The following is a 20,964-nucleotide window of genomic DNA, read 5'->3' as shown; positions in this document are numbered from 1 at the left end:
GCCACTGCAAGGACATCACTTTTTCCAAGCCTCATGAAAAAGTGGGACACGTTTTAAAAAACAAAAGTTAAATACAAAAACATTCACAGTCCAGCAAAGAGCAGGAGATGTACTGGGCCAGGTACAAATACAAAAGCATTACATCTAATCACAGGAGTAAAAATTACCAGCAGTCTGAGATTTACAACTGCCTGGTGTGGGTCTCCATGCACAGACCACATGACAGAGATGTGCACACACACACAGAGGAAAAATGGGAAATAAAAGGCCCCTGTGCCACGTTGCCAGGCAGAGCACACACGGTTTAGCCCAGTGCAGTGAGAGGTGCCCTGCTCTGCCACCTCCCTTGCCCAGCCTTTCACTTGACCCAGGACTCCCCAATGACAGCAGCAGCCCTTCCTCACCTCACTCTTCCTATGTCTCTCAGGTGTCTCCCTCGCAGTCCCCTACTCTCGTCGCAATCCCCCACCCCAGCTGAGCTCTGTAAATCCCTCTACCCGTCCTGGCACAGCCGTAAGCACAGTCTTGCAGACCTGCTGAGAATACCCCCTACCCAGATACAAGATGTATCAACCCAACCCTGCACTTCAACAGAGTTCATAACGGGAGAAGCACAGCAAAGCAAACATACACATAAGCTCCAGGTGAGTAATCAAGCCAAATTTTGCAGTGCTAAAATAAGAACCATTTCCTTCACCTCTTTTGGGTTAGGCTCCTTCCCCAGAATCTGAACATAAACAACAGAGCAGACAGCTGCCGGAGAAACACCATCAAACACATCACTGATGTGAGCGCCGTAACATCACGTCGAGAAGAATGACATAATGAATGCTCATGGTTTGGCTTGGGCAGAAAGGATTTGGAGTCTAAGGAACTTTGTGATTGGATGGCAACACTTATTTTGCTTGTTAAATAACTGAAAGCACGTGTAACTAATATAAGGTTTCAACTTTTCGGGCTATCTGATTTGAAATCTTGCCATTGGAGAACTCCAGACATTAAAACAATTACAACACAATAGACTTTCTTTTCAAGACTTTCACCACACTAGATATATTTAGGTTTTATATCACTGAAAGATGTTAAAGATTTTAGATAAAAACCAAAGTTCAGGAAGCAATGCTGTCTGACTGAACTGCATACAGTTTATCTAAAGGAAAGCTAACTGTGAAATACAAAATGACTCTAAGAAGAAAAGGTATTCCCTTAAAAATCTTTAAAAATTCTCTTGCGAAAAGTGAAAACAGACTTGATTTGAACATGCTAAATACCACTCTGATCGCATGCCACCAATACACAAAAATAAGGCAGAATTAAGTTTCCTAAACTTAGTTTCCTAAACTGTCGTTCATTGTGTTTCCTGCCCATTTTCTCACCTGGAGAGCAGCTGGTCCCATCATCTTGCAAAGTGAATTCTGGAAAACACGAACACTTGTAGGACCCCACAGTGTTTATACACAAGTGCTGGCAGAGTTCCCCACCGTAGATAAGACATTCATCCAGGTCATCTCCAGGCAGGCTATTTGACAGTTCAGCTTCGTTACTGATGGACAAAGCTTCATTGTGATCTTCTGTCTCTGAAACTACAACAGAGCAACGCTTGCTGGTTCTGGAACAGGTGTTTTGGCATTAGGACTGTACTATATGGAGCATCTGGTCACACACACTCCAGACACAGTCAAACCTACCCAAAACAGTTTCTCCAAGGACAAGAGCAAATGAACCCATCCTGAAGATAAGATCATTCAGGTCAGACCTTCAGGTCCACCACCTCCTTCCGTAAGGCTGGGGGGACAGACGTTTTACAGGAGCCACTGAGAAATAGCATGACCCTGGGAGGTCACAAGCTCACAGAAACACAGAATCAACTAGGCTGGAAGAGACCTCTGGGATCACAGAGTCCAACCTTTGACCTAACACTACTGTGTCAACTAGACCATGGCACTAAGTGACACATCCAGTCTTTTCTTAAACACCTTCAGGGATGGTGATTCCACCACCTCCCTGGGCAGCCCCTTCCAATGGCTAATGACCCTTTCTGTGAAGGAATTTTTCCTAATGTCCAACCTGAACCTCCCCTGGCGAAGCTTGAGGCTGTGTCCTCTAGTCCTGTTGCTAGTTGCCTGGGAGAAGAGGCCAACCCCCACCTCACTACAACAGGGAAGGCAACTGTGCTCCTGTAGCATCACTCCTTCCAGCACCTCCCCGTACAACTGTGTGAGACAGAGACCTTATCTGCAATGTCTTCAAATCATAAATGGACACTTACCCTTCTCAGGTGTCACTGTTGGCAAAGGTTCAGGATGCCTTTTTATTTCTGGATGGATAAAGTGATCTCCCCCTTCACAGCAGGACAGCATCACATGACTGCAGGGGTAGCCCAGATTTATGTTGGACTCACAGGTTTTCCCCTCACTCCTTAATCGCAGGCCCAGATTACAGCAATCACAGCATTGCTGCAGGAAGAAAGGAGACTATCAGTGACAAGGATTTAACACAGGCCGCTTCAGGGAAGAGCCCGCGCACACACCTGGGACGTATCTGCACTTTCTTTAACAGTGGAGCATCTGGGAGAGCACTTAGGGTTTAGACAGTTGCAAACATCAAAGCTTTGTGCTTTGTTTTGGTCATCCTGCACAAACGTCACAGAATCACAGAATCAATAAGGTTGGAAGAGCCCTCTGGGGTCATCAAGTCCAACCGTTGCCCTGACACCACCATGTCAACTAGACCATGACACTGAGTGTCATGTCCAGTCTTTTCTTAAACACCTCCAGAGATGGTGACTCCACCAGCTCCCTGGGCAGCCCCTTCCAAAGGCTAATGACCCTTGCTGAGAAGAAATGCTTCCTGATGTCCAACCTGAACCTCCCCTGGTGAAGCCTGAGGCTGTGTCCTCTTGTCCTATCGCTGGTTGCCTGGGAGAAGAGGCCGACTCCCACTCCACTACAACCTCCCTTCAGGTAGTTGTAGACTGCACTAAGGTCACCTCTGAGCCTCCTCTTCTCCAGGCTAAACACCCCCAGCTCCCTCAGCTATTCCTCATAGGTCAGACCCTCCAGACCCTTCACCAGCTTGGTCACCCTCCTCTGCACTTGCTCCAACACCTCAACATCTCTCTTGAAGTGCGGGGCCCAGAACTGGACACAGGATTCAAGGTGCGGCCTCACCAGTGCTGAGTACAGAGGGACGATCACTTCCCTAGACCGGCTGGCTACACTATTCCTGATACACGCCAGGATGCCGTTGGCCTTCTTGGCCACCTGGGCACACTGCTGGTCAAACGCAAAGTCTCCCTGTGACAATGATTTCAGCAACTTTTCACGCAAGGAAGTAGCGGTGCTGCAGATCACCTCTTTCTAGCTCTTGCACACAGCCACTGCTTTGTATATAGTATATTATAAGCAAAGTAATGCAGATCTAGACCTCTTCACATCAGATCTCAAAAAATGGTTAGTTGTTTGAAGCAATGTGAAAGCAATCGTAAGTATCTTGCATGGACATGAGGATCAGCAGCAGCATCTGAGCTCTGTCAGACAAAAACTATGTTATGCTTTACGCAGTCACACACAAACCTACTGCACAGTCAGGCCACAAGAATACATCAGATAAATTATCTCAAATTCAAAAGTCCATACTGTGTATGCCTAGGGGATACCTAATCAAGCAAGGAAGCTGAGGAGCTGTAAGTCTCTGCTACATAGACATACAGGGGTCATATGTGAATTGATGATGCCTGTCTGGATTTAAATGCAAGTGTCCTGACATCCCTAATATATATATTTAGATGCTTCCACTGACAGAGTAGTTATAAAATGCAGAATCTCTTTGCCTCTGCAACTCCTTTGATCGTCAAGACATCCAGCCCAGCAGCACTCATTTATAGTTTGCAGCTACAGGGAAACAGCCTCTCTGAACCAAGGGAAGCAATTTCAGTCTATTCAAATATTCAGTCAAAGGCGTCGGACACACAAAATGAAGGTCATAATTCAAGCTGGCACCAGTTAGCTATGTCAACAGAAAGTCCAAGGACGGAACAGAAGAAAGCTGAACTAAGCTCCCACTTCCCAGGAGAGAGATCTCTGACCTGAGGAGAACAAATCAGAGCAGCAGCTTTGTAAGGGCTGGACGCAGTACGGAAATGGAAAGGACTCACGTTTCACCATTAGCAACCCTAGATGGGCGTTCACATCAAACCAGAGCCTGTCTCCACTGGGAAGACGGGGAAACTTGTCTGCTAACAGCTCGATCTGCAGGAACTCTTCTGCTGAGTCACCTTTTTCAAGATTCAAACGCTGCAGCTTTAGGGTTTCTTGAGAATTTCACACGCAATATCTATCCCTTGCTTGTTCAGCCCATGACTACAGCTCACGTTTCTGTCCCTCCTTTCTAACCTGAAAAATCCCCAAACACCATAATTAGTAGATGTTATTCACATTTGCAGATATGCACAGCCGTGAAGTGTTGCCTTTATGTGCCCAAATACATGTTTGTGAAAAATTTACAGGACACGTCCTGAAGATGCTGAATTACTTTTGACACTAAATGGGCTAAACCATCTTCTCAAAAGCAGTATTAAAAAAAAAATCTAACTATAATGGATTGCGGTCATGCCAGAAAAGAGAAAAATCCTTTTGTCATCCTCCCCATAGCCAGAATCCCCAAATTCAAAATTTTATGAACTGAAAATTCTACTTTCTGTAAATATTTTTAGTTTTGGTACAATCTTTTCAGCTTCAATATGCAAAATAAAAGAAGTTAAGGATAACACATGTTTTTACTGAAGTATTGTAAAATATTGGACTATTTGCCTTGAAAAATACGGCTTTTTTCAGTTACAGTTTTGATTCACAATCTATCCCATGTGCAGGCATCGCAGGGAGTATTAAATCAGTCATACACTTTTGGGTTCACATATTTTCCAGATGGATACAAGTGTCTCATTTTCTAGTGGAAAAACTTGTTCGTTGAAAAGTTCCTTCTAAAATGCAAAAACTTGAATGTCTTGGTCTTCTATTAGCTGCCTTTTGAACAGCACCAGAATTCTACAACTGATTTAATAACAAATACGACTATTTTTACATTACAATGGAGAAACATACCTTGAGAACCACTGTTTGATTCACGACTTTCTATGTCCCTCTCAAAAATATCTTTGCTGGAACCCAGCATAATTGGATTTACCATGGTGGCTTCTTCATTGACTAGGAAAAAGTCCCCAAGTATGTGCTTTTTGTATTAGAGAAAATAACAACTATAAGCAGCCTAAGATTAAGTTGAATTGAACACAAGCTGAATACCTGAATCTAAAGAACTGGCACTGCTGCGTTCATCTCGAAGCCAAAGTAAGGACCCCACATCTAAAATGCCTGAAGAAGACCTATACACATTTGCTACCTGGAAGCAACCCCCCTGGCTTTTGGCAGGACAGTGTAAACATCTTACAAAGTCTTTGGGGCAACGAATTTATCTTTCCCCATTCCAGACAAGCTTCTTACACTTCTGACACCCAGACACAGCAGTCACTAATAGCGGAGTGGATCGGGGGCAACACTGCTGTAACTGTCAGCATTTTCTGCCATGGCACTTCTGAAAGAATGTTTAACTATAATAAAATTAGAAAGCCTTCCTTAAAGTCTCAACAGTCTCAATATTTATTAATTTTTATTATTTATTTCAAACAGTAGCTGCAATGGCTAAAGAGCTAAAGGAGCTAAGGAGGAAGGCAAAGCTGTCCTTTCCATAATTTTCCCATTTCAGACGGTTTCTCCTGAAGGAAAACTTTGCATTGGAACTGGCACAAGGAGCTATTCCACGACAGTATTTTGTAACTTGTTTCAGTTTAGACAGGAATGATGAAGTTTTCCCTCTCCACTTCTTTCTGAGGAATGGCATATGTGATAAGACTTACTCGACGGTTGGTGGTTGGTCTGGCATGCCAAAGACCCATGGTAAAAACCTAAGAATAATAATTCTGTCCCACTTCAGAAATATTAATCTTCTCACAAATACACAAATTCTCTTTTTATTCTAACGGTAGACTCCAGACTCAAGTAAATAATAGTTCTGAAAATGACAAATTAGCATAGCTAATTAAACGTTCAACTCCGCAGCAGTCGTCCATGCGTCTTGCTTTTCCAGTGAACAATTATCTGCAAGACTCACCGACGTGTGAGAACAGACAGAACTAATCAGGTTCCTGCTGAGACAACGGAAGCTGCACTTAAGCTTAGATATAGCTATGCAAATGATTATCAGAGGGAAATGAATGCTGAAATGCACTCTTCTGGTAAAAACAAGACAAGCGAGCGAGCAAGATGCTGAATCTTCAAACTGGTTTAAATTGGTTTGGCTCCACTGATTCTCATAAAGCAAATCTCATTTATATAAGCTGAGGCTGTAGCTCCTGATTTGCAATTTGAACCATTCGTTAATGGGCTGCCATTATTTATGAACAAAAGCTTCCATCATCATCTAGGATACTTGTTCCTGTAGTCCATTGTTTTGTTTAACTGAGAAATGAGGCTGCAGTTCAACACTGTAGCCAAGTAAACTGTTCAGTAATGGGTTTGGCGTTACATCTTCGATTAAGTTTTGCTCTATCATTTTCTAAATGCTTCTACACCGTAGATATAAAAACTAAAATGGTCTTTTCAGCTACTTCCAAAGTGAGGAAGCAAAAGTAACACAATAAGTTAAATCTTAAAAATGGAGATGGAAATAATTCAAAACAACATTACTGTGAAGTTTTAAAAGGGGCTGCATGACGAGGCAACTGAAACCTAAACACAAACAGTGTCATCTCCCTGACACATGTCTGCAACTTTAGAATTTTCTGTGCTCCATAATATGTATGAAGAAATCACTGCTAAATGCAGGAAATGAGGACACCTCATACTCAGAACAAAACCTATAGAAGCATCAGAGCACCTTACCTTATACGATGACCCTCCACAGGGATCGCTTTCCTCCGGTCCGCACGCATCTCCTTCCTTCGCAGCGATCATGCCGGCCAGGCAGCTGTTCTCCTTCACGGTGGAGACGCAACACTGCTTCTGAGCAATCCTGCAAAGGATCACAGAGGTCAAGCGTTCACCGACACTCAGAAGACATCAGGATGGGATGCAAAACCCCCAGACCTCTTGGATCCACAATACATTCCAGAGCTTTGGTCTCTCTCTGACACGTGTGCCAATACTACTCTATTACAGACAGTACCACTGACCTTTGCAGGATATATTCTTTTCTCATTCCTAATAAAAAGATGTGCTGATAAATGCTCAAGAAGTCTTGTGTTTAGGTCACTGTCTCTCAAAGTCTGGTCACCAATATCCCTTACAGCTCATCCACATCTGTGCAATAGTCCCTCTTCCCCATGTTTTGCTTCTCAGGACAGAAACAGAAAACTGACAGAAACCTTCTTCCCTGCAAAGTGGGGAAATGCACCTCTACACACTTACTTCTTCACCAGCCAGAGGACTGAAGCTCTGGACAGGACTTGAGGAAAGTGTCACATCACAAAACCCCTATAAACTCTCCTTTATAGCCCCACAGAATTTAAGCTTTCCTCTAACTTCAGTTATCAAAGAGGAGGTTACGGGTGACCTGATCGCTGTACTTAAGGTACTTTGGAAACGTGCATTTCCTATATATGGCTCTTCAAATCACACATCTTAACAAGATACACTGAAGGCTGAAAAGAAACACTACAAATCTAACTGGCAAATTCCTAAATGAGATTTAATAGATGTTTATTGAAATAATAAAATACTGTTCCCTACTATTTTGAAGTCTATAGTGGATTTCCCCCCAGCCCCTTCAAAGAGGTACCTGCTTCTTCCATTCATACACAAAAGGGCAGACAAGATCCCACAGTGCCTTTGGCTTTACTCCACGACCCTGGCTCTCAGCCCACACAGCGTGGAGACCAGCAGCACCCCAGGAGGGTGCGTGTCTGGTCCCGCGATGGGGACGGGCCCCCATGAGGGGGAGGGTGAGGACAGAGAGCTGCAGGCCACAAGGATTCTCCTGAGGGGATTATGTTGAGTATCTGACGTGTAGATTGGGCATATGCGACACAGATGAACATGTTAAAACTCAGATGATATGTTATGAGTAAGGGTAAATTTCTGTTCTGGACAGATTTGGTGGCATGAAGGAATTAAGCAAAGTTTTTTCTTTTTCCAAGAATAACCCTGATGTCTAACTCTCTTTTGCTGGGGCAAACTGCCTTATGGGGTACCCTGGTACCGATCAATGGGAGGCTGATGCATTTTAACAGCCAGTGCCTCCTAGCAAAGCAATTTTCCTGCAACAGAAATATTTGCAAGCAAACAACTTTTGTCAGTCAGATACCATTATTACTGCAATAAAATACAACTCTCCTAGGAAACAAACCCTTTTCTTTTCTGAGAAGAATGTATTTCCAATTCACAGCTTTCATCCTAATGCTTCAATTAAAGAAAAAAAAAAAAAAAGGAAAGGAATGTCTCTTATTCCAGTAGAAACCAGCCAGTGACAGCCACTTGGCCACCTTCCCCGATACCAGTGGCCTGCTGTGTCAGCTTTACGTTAATATTTTTATGCTGGATAAGGGAGGTATAACCAGGAAGCAGTGGTTTGAGTTCCGTTACAGGAAGGGGATTACCACCCCCATATGCTTTGTTTTCAAGGAAGTTAGTTTGCTAATCCAGTGTTAATTGCCAACTGGAAAAATACAATTTTTGGAGCAATGAATAGCTATTACCCAAATATATTCAAGTACCAGTAATTTAACTATTATTACTTACATAAGACACTCAAACTTTCATTAAAAAATAAAAAAAACCCAACTAACTGGAAGTTATTATCATTTGTAGAAATGACAAAATGCTACTAGAAGCATTTTTATATTTTTTTATAAGTGTTTACTGTACTAAAACACTGAAATCTTTATAGATTCATGTTCTTCTGAAATGTGACATTTAGCCATGAGAAATTCCTTTCATGCACGAAATACACAGTAGAAACAGTTCGTCTGGAGCACTGGAGTATCACTGGCCATTTTTTATTTTAGTATTTCTTTACCTACCAACTCAGCTCAGTTTCAGCTACTCTATTACCAGAAAATGAACTGGGAACAGTGTTAACCACATTGTCTTGTTTCTTCTTCACAAACCTACTCTTCGCAGACCAGATAGATGAGTTGTTGGTTCATAGAAGAGCCAGAACGTTTTTGCTTTAGGGAAAGAGTTAATGAGCTAAGATCAGTGAAATGACGTCAATGTATTGAACTGATGTGAGTCTCTAACTGGGACACAGTGTCAGCAAAAAGCAAGATTTATACTTGTACAGCTGATGTAAATGCCACCCAGATAAACACTGCTCTGTTATGATAAAACACATATCAGTTATGAGATAAAAACTACTGTCCTGGGTCAGATGAGATTGCATCTAGCCTAACATCCTATTTCTGACACAGCCAGGGGTACAAGCTCTGGGAGTATTTTCACATCTGGCTGTCAACTGACTATCTAAGGATTGTCTGTAACTTGCTTTATTTTAAGTTCATCCATTTAGTTACCGCACATGATCCCTTCTAGGCAGACCCAGTTCCCATCCTGCAGCTAGTGGTGGTGGTCACTACCCAGAGATAGGCCAGAATGTCCAGAGACATCAAGATTAACAAATAGCTTTAACATTTAAGTTTTTGCCACTTGAAAACCCCAAAATGGCGTTTGGAAACCACAGACACCTCAATCTGCAGCCTCTATATAAACACCCTGCAGCCTCAGCAGACACAGGGAGGCTTCACTCAACTGCCTCAGCTGAAAAAAATAAATCCTTCAGTGCAGTGATGGGCACTTGTAAAACCCAGGTATTTCTAGACAACTACCCCGGCAGAACACAAAATATGTTTACAATTAGTATCTATCTTCTAATTTTTAAAATCTTTCGATACTCAGTCAATTTAGTGGCAGCCTCTGGAGCTTGCACTGCTTGCAGGCATGCTGGCACACAACCGTGCGCTCGAGGTTGGGGCACGTGCGCGGTGACCAGCTCTGCCCACGGGCACATCTCCCAGCGGGAGCAGTAAGGTTCTGTCTATGCTTTCAAGGCTCTGAGGCCACAGGTTTGAATACTTCTTTCAAGAAACTTTTTCTTTACACAGAATATTTACAGGTGGTTTTAAATCTTTAACACAGGGACACAACTGAAATTCTGAAAGGAAAACAACTGAACTCCTGATCTCCTCTTCTTTCAAATCCCAACAGATTCACAGGGACTGAAACATTTAGGATCTGGCTTTTTCATCTAAACCCAGCCTCAGATGTGCAGGTGCTACTCATTAATGTATTGGATTTGCACCTACTTAGGCCAAGGCTGGAATTTTTTAATCTGTCTTTACTTCATAGACAGTTGGTATGTGTCAGTTATGTCATGCCAGATCCCGAGGCGGGGGGGATTTTAATCTCCCAGTAACTTCAGAAAGGTGCAATGATATTAACTTTGATAAAACCAATTATGCCAAACTTTTTTCATGCTGAAAATGGTGGGATCACTCTTAGAGAAATCCATCTAGCTTATGTGGCACCGTGTGAGTCTCAGATAATTTTGCCTTCATCCCTCCCAAAGTCCTGTTTCAGACTGGGGGGAGGAGAGAGAGCTGGGATGAATTGCAGCCAGCGTAATATGTTGTCCACGTAACTCTGCACCCATTTTTTTCTTGCTGTGCAGTTTGAATCTGGCACCCTCACTCAGACCAGATGCTACCGATACCAACAGCACTATCAAGGCGTACGATCCCCGCTCCAGCTGAACACAGACAGCGGAACCAGCAGCCGTTCATACTGGACAATAAACACGGCGTTTAATGATACGGATAATCACTGCGTTTACACTTGCCAAACGGAAGACAAACTCTGCCCTTAGATTTATCTGCAACGCCACAGATGCGCATAGAACTGGGAAATAAAAATTTGTGCTCTGCACATGAGAGAGGAAAAAAACCTTAAAAGGTTTTTGTTTAGATTTGATTTTGGGGGAAAGGGAGGGGGAAAGCCTTCCATCTGATTTCCCATGACATATTGCCAGTCTACCAATAATTTATACACTGAATGAAACAGTTCCCAGTCTCCTGGACATCCCATGAATTGTACAATCATTTGATTTCTTCTAAGGGCTGCTCTCTACGTTAATCTAAACCGCCCGGGTTTGCCTTACGTACCTGCAGATATCACCATCCATCCCACTTACAGGGATCTCTGTGCACTCCCCGTTGTCTATAGCCCACTGTTGTCCAGCTCCACAGCAGCTCTCAATCAATTCCTTTGTGGAACCTGTATAAAACACAGACCCAGAATTTTTTTTGTATGGAATGGATTGGTTTTAGCTCTGTCTTCTTAACTGAGAAGATCTTTAAAATAACAACAGTTCAGCTTTTTCTTCTTTTTTCTTTTTTTTCCTTTCCACATTTAATTAGGTTACATGCAAAAAAAGAAAGAGGCAACTGGTACTTGTAGTATCTTGACATAGTCGATCACCTGGTAACGTCTTTCTAGGAGGAACAGCAGAAGCAAAACAGAGTTTTAAATACAATAAAAGACATAACTGGTTTGAAGACAACTCCACTTTTGACATCTCTGAACAAAAAAAACCCTGAAAAATCATGCTTGGCCACTTAACGCAAGTGGATTTAATAAGTCATTACGCTGTTGGAACAGCACGAGCTGGGCTAGCAGGAAGGTGTCCAAGTGCACAACAAACAAAATACACTACACAGAGTGCACACAAGCTTGGCGTATGGCACACGCCAGCCCCAGTAGCTGTAAATTGTAAATATGAAGTTTCACTGATGAGTAACAACAAACTGAAACACGTTCCTTGTCACGGTCCCCTAAAAGTTCTTAGTATTTAGCAAGGGTGCTTTTAGTAGGTTTGACATGTGTAGCATCAAGAAATTGTTTCCATAAGACAGACTAAGAAATTTCACTCCTCCGAATAACCTCGAGCACATACACCTCAAGTGCCCTAAAGCTGGATTTGAGGGTTCAGCTGGTTTAAAACCATAATCTAAAGGTTTAAGACACACAACTCTGCTAACGCAACTTAAACCAGTGGATTTGCAATATTCTACATACCTACGGTACAGAACAGACTCAGGTCACATCAGGCTGGGCAGAAACAGTATTTTTTTGAGTCTGTAGAGAAGTTTACTTCATGATGGGACATTTGCCACGCTGCTGGGGTGCGAACACCGAACACACACCAACACAGGCCAACTACTAAACTGATGCCGGAGCGCGAGGAGCCTGCTCCGTGGCAGCAGCTGGCACGTGCTGGGCTGCATCACTAGGAAGATTTCTCCTGCAGCTGCTCACGCAGTGGCTGGGCTCCATCGCACAAAGCACGTGGTACCCCCCTTACCAGCTAGCGGGTCCGCAGCAGGAGCTGTCTGCTCTGGGAACAGTTACACAGAAACCAGGTAGGAAAATGATTAAGAGATGCCTTTTAGAGAGACATGAGGTGCATTACAAATGCTTGGGGGCTGTGATTTCACAGTATTGATACACATGTCACTACACATAATAAAGATGGTCTATCAGACCACAGGGCTCTGCTTTCTCCACAAAGAGTCAATGGCCCTGTGCCGATGAGTTGAAGCAGCACCTGCTCTCTCCACTGGCTCATCAGAAGTGCTCCCATTCCTTTGAAAGCCATTTATATGGATACAAGGAACATTTTGTGCCTTTTATTCATACCTCCAGGCCAGTCTCTGGCATGGTTTGGTGTTACCATTAAGAGGAGACAAGACAAAGCCACCCCAAAGTTGAGTTGTAGGACATGCATGGGTGCAATGGACCTTGGGTAGCTCCACATCTGAGCACTCCTTGACCATCACAGAATCACAGAATCAGTCAGGTTGGAAGAGCCCTCTGGGATCATTGAGTCCAACCATTGCCCTGACACCACCATGTCAACTAGACCATGGCACTAAGTGCCATGTCCAGGCTTTTTTTAAACACATCCAGAGATGGTGACTCCACCACCTCCCTGGGCAGCCCCTTCCAATGTCTAATAACCCTTTCTGAAAAGAAATGCTTCCTAATGTCCAACCTGAACCTCCCCTGGCGAAGCTTGAGGCTGTGTCCTCTTGTCCTATCACTAGTTGCCTGGGAGAAGAGGCCAACTCCCACTGCGGTACAACCTCCCTTCAGGTAGTTGTAGACTGCACTAAGGTCACCTCTGAGCCTCCTCTTCTCAACAACAATCACCCAGCAACCCACACTGCAGAACAATATATTTTCAAGACCCCTCAGCCAGTTTTTAGATAAATCCCTCCTGAATCAGTTCTGCTTACAGCAGGGAGGGGGACACACCTCTTTCTCTACAAGGATTTTAGGAAAAATGCCATTGCTGCAGAATGACACTGCTGAAGGTGCAGCGCTCGCCTGCCAAGACTTGGCAACAAAGCCAAACATTTGGAAGCCAGCCGGTGCTGGACGGGCCTTGCACAGTTTTGATCTGACAGGGAATTGCATTCAGGTTGACAGGAGGGACTCTGCAGTCACCCCCTTTGATCTGAGAACCCTCTCCTCCTGCATGGTCACAGCAGGGTTAGATGGCAGCTTCTCCAACAGGCCAGATTTGATGAAAAAGTTAACAGAACCCTTTATTTCGTCTGCATTTAGTAAGTGGTATCAAGTCAAATAATTTTCCTTTGCAAAACTGCAACACTTAAGTGAGACATTTTTAGAAATGGCTACAATTCAAAACATCTGGGTATCTATGCTGCACAATTCAGAAGAAACAGAGACAGCCCACATTACCAGCACACTTCTGCTGTCATGTATTTACAGCAGTTATTCTATGTTTCAAATCATAGTTGAAGAACTTTATATAGTGTCTTGTAGAGCTAAGAAGTCATTAGATATTAAGGGTAAGAAGTTTAAGTGCAGTGTAATGCCATCTTCAATGTTCAAAAACATTGGCACCTACACAAATAATACAAACCTCCTCAGCAGAAGACTATTCCTTCATACTTGTTACAGTTAATTTAGGAGATAGTATTACACTTTGGAAACTGGGAAGTTCTCATCACCAGCATGGCTTGCTTTATGAAAAGCAACTAGAAAAATTAAAAACGCACAAAATACAGAGTTTGCGATCAAGAAATATCTGCTCATGAGAAAACAACTTTAAGAAGGTGTATCTAACAGGAGGGGAAAAGAGGGAGAGAAAGAAAGAATACATGTCCCATTGCTGACCAAGATCTTGCAGGAGAAAAATTACCAACCTGCATTTCCTGCTGCGTTCTTTGATCCCTGATACGGTCATTTCACACGCTCTACAGCAGTGCCTTAACAGACCTGAGTTTGACTCAGCTGAGCAGTGCTGGCCGCTCCAGTAGCCAGGTGAAATGCAGTTTGGGGGACAGTCTTGCAATATGATTAAGCCATGGTACCAAGGACAGGAAGGATCGCCCCCGCTCCTCCTGCGGGTCAGCTCGGGGCCCAGCCTGACCTGCGGAGGGAAGGGGGCTCTTGGAGGGCCGCTGCCTCACAGCTCGACTCCCGGCCGCGCCGCCGTACTGAGGGAACTTCGCTTCCAACACAGAGCCCGTGCTCGTGGGCGGACGGGAACATCAAGCATCTCCAAACCACACCTCTCGGTGAAAACATTTCATAGAATCACAGACTGGTTTGGGTTGGAAGGGACCTTAAAGACCATCTAGTCCCAACCCCCTGCCACGGACAGGGACACCTTCCACCAGACCAGGTTGCTCCAAGCCCCATCCCAACCCAACCCCCTGCCACGGACAGGGACACCTTCCACCAGACCAGGTTGCTCCAAGCCCCATCCAGCCTGGCCTTGAACACTGCCAGGGAGGGGGCTCAACTTTTTAATTCTGTTTTTCACTGAAAAGCGAAAATAGTCTGTGGAAAAACACCTTCTTCATCACTAACTCGGATGGATGGGTGAGGGGAGAAGATTACAGCAAGTGACAAGACATGGCTCCTCACAGCTGCAGCCACGTGTGCCCAAACCAGCAGCAACCTTGTGGCCTGGAACATCAAACCCTGCACCACCTGCCACTCAAGTGCCGTTCTGCCCCAGCCCGTCCACGTCTTTTGTTAGTGCATCAACCAACAGCAACTCCAAAAAGTAGTAACAGGTCTGACAGCTGACACTAAGAGGGAGAGAGTTGGGCTTCCAGGACAAACCCATCCTTTTTGTGCCCACAAGCCCCAGTTGTGGGACTCCATTAGGTTACGCAGAGAAGGGGAGAGGAGTCGTGGCAAGTGAACGCCGCAGAAAAATCACATGCACAGTGAGGACTGCAGATGAGCCCAGGGCAGGGAGAGCTTCATCTCTACCCTAAGTCCTTATTTATATGTTGGAAAAAAAAGGAGTGTGGGGGGGAAGAGCGTGCGCTTCACACTTGTGTAAATTTTCCATTATTTTCTCTAAGGCTTTGGGGGGAGACAACCCAAACCAGAGCTGAAGCCACTGCCCCCTCACCCTGTGCAGCCCAGCTGCAGAGGGGTTTTGGTGACCGAAGCCATTCCTGGCCGCCCGCACTGCCACATCCATGCTCACACACACGGCACACAGCACCACAACAAACCGCAACGCCACTTCAGCCTAGGCAATGCTGTCATTTTACGCAGCATATTAACAGTGTTAACAATATACTTGAGTCTTGAAAGCTGTATTATGTGTAAGAGCTGCTGTATGACATGAGCGGGGGGATATATGCAGTTAAACTAGGCAGGAAATACATCTGGTACCAGAGAATTACAAAACATTGCTATAAAACAGTTTTTCAACAGAGTTTTAATTCAGTCCCTTGGTGGAAACTCCATTCATTTTACTAAGTGCTGAAACACATTTGTTGCTACAGTATTGCTAGGTTTAAAACACAAGAATACAGCAGAATTTACTAATCTATATTGCAGAGATCTACACGATTTATAGTTCAAATAAAACTAAATTACTCATTGCTCACTAAAGATTCAATAGCAGACTGCTGTACTGAAGTGCCATGCTATTAAGCAGTCATATTTACAAAATCTATTGCTTCTTGTTATGATCTTATGAATAATTAAATCTAGAATGCAGCTATAATAAAATGAACAAACTATTGCATTTTATCTCAATCAGGAATCAGAAAAACTGAATAATTCTTAATAGGAGTCACAGTCATTAGCATGGATTAATGATATCTTGATTGCACATTAGAAAGAACAAATATACACAACTAGATACATGCACAAGACTGAAGATCACAGAGCTTCTACGCTGGATGGAGACTTTAAGCTGTATGTATAACAGACTTTGAAATACTTAAACATTCAAACAGGGCTTTGTTTATATGGGGTTTTCATTATATTAGCAGATTTAGAAATAGATTTGCATCTGCTCACGGAAAACAAAGTCATTATATTTGAGAACACCATAATCCTGAATATTTGTTATACTGTGTGCATCTTTGATACTTCACAGAGTCATTTAACAAGACACCTGGCAACAGATAATCTGCTATTTATGAATTTCTTCACTAGGGAAAAAAAAAAGTAATTTATTTCAGGCTGTACTATAAACCAGCATCATGTCTCCTCACTTGTTTTCAATTTAGTAACTTATCTCCTACAATTATCACTCCACATCACTCTGAAGATATGAACTAAAGTACATTTTGGCCTAATCTCAAAAGTTTGTGTATTGTCTTTTAGAGACATTTGGAATTTAATTCAAATATTTAGAGAAACATTTTCCCCCCAGAGAATTTTAACTCATCCTTGACTGTGCCTTAAAACATCCCGTTGTCTCAACGCCTGGTCTAGCGGTGGGATGGCCTCCCACTGACCCAGGGTCACATCAAGGTTTTCCATAGCCATGTGATATCCATGCAGCTTTTATGCTGCTACCCAGCAATTTCATCTTTCAGCTACAAAAATCTGTGGGTGTCTGTGTGTGTATTTTAAAAAGTTTAGCTGAAGCTCCAACATTACACTGAGGAAAATACACAGCTAAAGGCTATTAAATTATTTCTCCCCACTCACACAGTGAACCATGTTTGTTAGAATAGCAAAGGAGATAAGAGGGATTTTCAAAGACTCTCCTCCCCTTTTTTCCCCTCACTGTTCACAAATTATGTTATCCATCATCCTCCTGTTTCTTTTGTCTAAGCAGAACACGGACAGACAAACCTGAAGACTTCAGCACTTCCTCACGATGGGAGCGGTGAGCACTGACCCGTCACACTAACCGATCCATCCAAGCCTTCCACCCACGTGCAGCAAGTGATGGGTTAAATCTTGGCCATTAGCTTTAGCGGTACCGAGATTTCATTCAGTTAAAATAAACCGAAAAATCTATGAAATGAATTTGAATGAAAATGAAAAAAATGAAAAATTAAAAAAATGAAAAAAAAATTATTTTCCTTTCTACTGAAATTATTACAGGAGCCACGACGCACTAAAGAGTCTTGGATGGTAATTTTTATCTACAGAGAGACCCATGTAGGCAGACATAGTGCAGGGGCTTGGATATAACCATTTGATCCAAGCTATAGGTGAAGCTCAAAACTGATACTATTCCCAAACAAGATTACCTATTAGCCAGGGAAAGTCAGTGCACTGTGTTCCAGATGAAGCATCACCGGGAAGACTGGCATTTCAGGGGCACCGTGATGTTGTCAGCCCGAGGCAGCTACATCTCTTCACTGCTGGCTTTAATTTAAGCTGTTAATTGCTGGATTGCCACTCACATGAGGAAGAGGCAATGTTCATACCTCCATAATTGAGCTGAGCTCTTGTTCTTCTAATGAAGCATGCTATTCAGTTCCTATACCTAAGGAAAATAATTTAGCTTCCCCAAAACTATAGTACTTACTCTTTGGGTGGAGGGGGAACGAAAAACCAACAAACACCACAGGACCTTGCAAGGAAATGAGTTTGTGCAGTAAGGTTAATTTTTATGTGGAACCTTCTAGAAATGAGGCACTCCATTAAGACGCATCTTCATTTTGAGGATCTCATTGCTCATCCACATGGCAAGCTGACAGCCATGACTCTCAAGCTATACCATAATTTTGAAAAAAGCAGCTGCACAAACTGCCCAAGTGCTGAGCTGGCACAGATCAGCCCCCCCCCAGAGCTCGAGGAGCGGCCTCGCAGCCCAGCATCACCTGCAGGAAGGCAGCAGCAGCCTGAAACACATCACATTAACGAATCGGCCTCCGAGAGCAGTTAATGAGTCTCCCCAGCAACACCCATGGCAGATTATGACTTCCCAAGTACAAAGCATGAAGGCTGACTCCTGAGGAACTGGGTTACACCAGCACCTTTTCACACCGTAAAGGAAAGCTGTCATTTGGTCTAAAAGCTGATCCAGTGGGATAGGTTGCTTCCACCTGCTGCAACCATCCCCACCTACCAGAGATGAGGGAGAAAGACCAGAAATGGCACTAGAGCAGAACAGGAGCAGTTTCCATCACCTTTCCATGAGCACACGTGGTCAAGGAGGGATCAAAGCAGAGTGCTGCTTTTCCTGTCTAGTCAGTGCTCATGACTTGTTTCCCACTCCCTTATAAAAAAAAAAACAAAAAGCACCTTGAAAATATGTTTATAGTATTACATGTGTGTCTCCTTTTAAAGGAAGGGTATCTAGACCTGCAATGCACCCAGCACATATATTTCACAAAAATTGTTTGCTCACACTGGAGAAAAAGGTACTGTATTCCTTATCACATACCTACCTGAGAACATAAAGCTGTACATTATGGCAAATAACGAAGAAGAACTTCAGAGAACAACAATTAACTTGATGGACTTCTTCAAATACCGAAAATACCTGTTTCCTCTGGGTCTTTTTTCTGCTCCAATCTCTTCATCATTTAAAGCTTTAATAAATAAAAGTACTGTAGCTTTACCCCTTAATAGGTTGTCATTTCTTATCAACAGTCTGAGAGGCTTTATTAAATTCCCTCATTGAATTTCACCATTTAGTTGTGCAGTGTAACATGTTCTTAACTTGATTTAGCTGAATGTCTACAAAGACATTTTAATGAGTAAAGGTAAAGAGGAGAAGAACATTTATCTTGGCAAAGACAGGGGAGGGGAGAGTGACAACCCAGCCCCAAAGCCAGCTGCTTTCACTTGAAACTGAGCTATCACTTACGTCATTAGGACTGGTTAAGCTTTCTTCAAGCCCTGTTCCCAGATAAATTAGCGTATGGTTTATTCTGTGCAGGTTACTGCAGGCTCCTCAAAGTGCCTCAGTGTTCAGGAGCACATTTGCCTCTAAATCTTACTGAAATGAGAGCAGCGCTCGCGTGTTTCCATGATCAAATCCTCGGTTAGCTCATCGCTGGGGAAGGGGCTTTGACCCACGTGCACTCATTAGACTTTTAGGCTCCTCTCATTGGAAATAACGAAAAAGCAGATTGCAGGAGAAATATAGGCTGAGAGTTCAACACACATCTCATGGCTTCAATCCAGTCCCTAATCCTTCTCTCCTCTTTTCCAGCATCCTCTTCCATTCCTACTGGACTCAATTTGCCGTGCCATCACCACAGCAATGCAAGGGAGGGCCGTCACACTTGCAGCAACCTGCCTTCATTTTAAACTTCATACAGCAAAGCATTTTTCTACGCTCTCCCACTTCCTCTGAAGTCACCTGCGTCTCTTTAGAAATCCATCCCACCATTCATCCAGGACAAGTTCCTGTTATATTGCCTCCACTCCTTGGGAGGCATCTGCTTTCCATTTCAACCTGAAAACACTCTGTTTCCTACATTATTCTTTTTTCATAAATTCCTTATGCTGGCTTGCTTGGCAAAATACAAAGAGCTGTGTCTGCCCTAAGGCACAATGAAAAACTGGATAAAACAAACTGAATGTTCTCATTTTACTATGCACTGTACGATAGAGACATACATCAACATAACCTCAGCCAGGATTGTTTGGCAGATTTTGTTCAAAGTGTGAATGAATAGCAACCTTATATTCCCTCTGGCTTTAGTTCTGGATAATCCTTGTAAGTCAAAACTTGTATTACCTATGCCAGAGGTCAGATAATTTAGCCTATGTTTGGTCTTTAACGTTTCCATGACAGCACCCTTTATTAGCTCCAGATTGAAAGAAGGGGAGGGGGGGAACAACTGAATAAATCCTTTAACCTTTTTCACCAACTAAAAACCTAAGCAATTTCTCTTCCTGCCTTTTAAAAATTTGGCTCATTTGGATCTATCCTCCTGTCACTGAGTTTAAAGCGAAACAGCTCATACACAATCATCCTTCTATCAGCTACAATAATAAATCAAAGTAGGCACAACGTTTCTTGCCCTTCAGCATAGTCTTGGCTGTATTTTCCCCCTCAACTTTCCTTCCCCAGATATTGCACACAGTATATTTATGCTGTCTATTAACTTTCAAAAGAGCTGAGGCTTTGCAAAGCCTGGTTCCGATTACCCTTGTAATTCCTGTCTGAAGAATTTTATCTTGGGGGAAAGCATGCTCTTTGCGCGCTCCTTTTTGTGGCTAGGTAGGCTCCTCTCTTCAAAGCTGGCATTTCCACCAGCCCTGTTTAATTTTAAAGTTAAAACTGAGAGGCAAAGTGTTTATCAGGGGATGTAGTCAGAGCACTTGGGAAATTTAGGCAGGATCACTGAATCTGCTGCAACTCCAGCATTTAGTAACATAAGCACTTTCAGTATGTGCTTAGCCAGTGACAAACTGAGCCAAGGCTGCAATGATAATTAAATTACAGAAATAATATTGCTTTTTATAAAAAAAAAAGGCAAACAAACATAAAGAGGCAAATGGATGTGTGTGTAAGGCCTTAATTTAGCTTAAAGAGGCAAATGGATGTGTGTGCAAGGCCCTAATTTAGCTTATGTGCTCCCCTTCTGTGTGTTTATCTACAGAAAAAAATGCATTAGTTTCACCATGTAACTATTCAAACCCACACACTGCAACA

The 20,964-nt window shown here is 43.2% G+C and overlaps 1 protein-coding gene across 1 annotated transcript in view; it reads right to left on the bottom strand.

The window, feature by feature from the left end:
• FBLN2 (fibulin 2) overlaps positions 1-20,964 on the bottom strand; it is an 84,805-nt gene that overhangs the window by 23,938 nt on the left and 39,903 nt on the right. The window contains exons 3-6 of the mRNA XM_068419862.1: positions 11,207-11,318; positions 6,936-7,065; positions 2,270-2,456; positions 1,377-1,583 (exon numbers count right to left, since the gene is read on the bottom strand). Coding sequence (XP_068275963.1) covers positions 1,377-1,583; positions 2,270-2,456; positions 6,936-7,065; positions 11,207-11,318 — 636 coding nt within the window. The remainder of the gene's footprint in view (positions 1-1,376; positions 1,584-2,269; positions 2,457-6,935; positions 7,066-11,206; positions 11,319-20,964) is intronic.

The sequence above is a fragment of the Nyctibius grandis genome, chromosome 29, assembly GCF_013368605.1.
Source record: "Nyctibius grandis isolate bNycGra1 chromosome 29, bNycGra1.pri, whole genome shotgun sequence".
NCBI classification, from domain to species: domain Eukaryota; kingdom Metazoa; phylum Chordata; class Aves; order Nyctibiiformes; family Nyctibiidae; genus Nyctibius; species Nyctibius grandis.
Note: the sequence above shows the minus strand (reverse complement) of the source record. Positions and strands in the feature narration are given on the sequence as shown.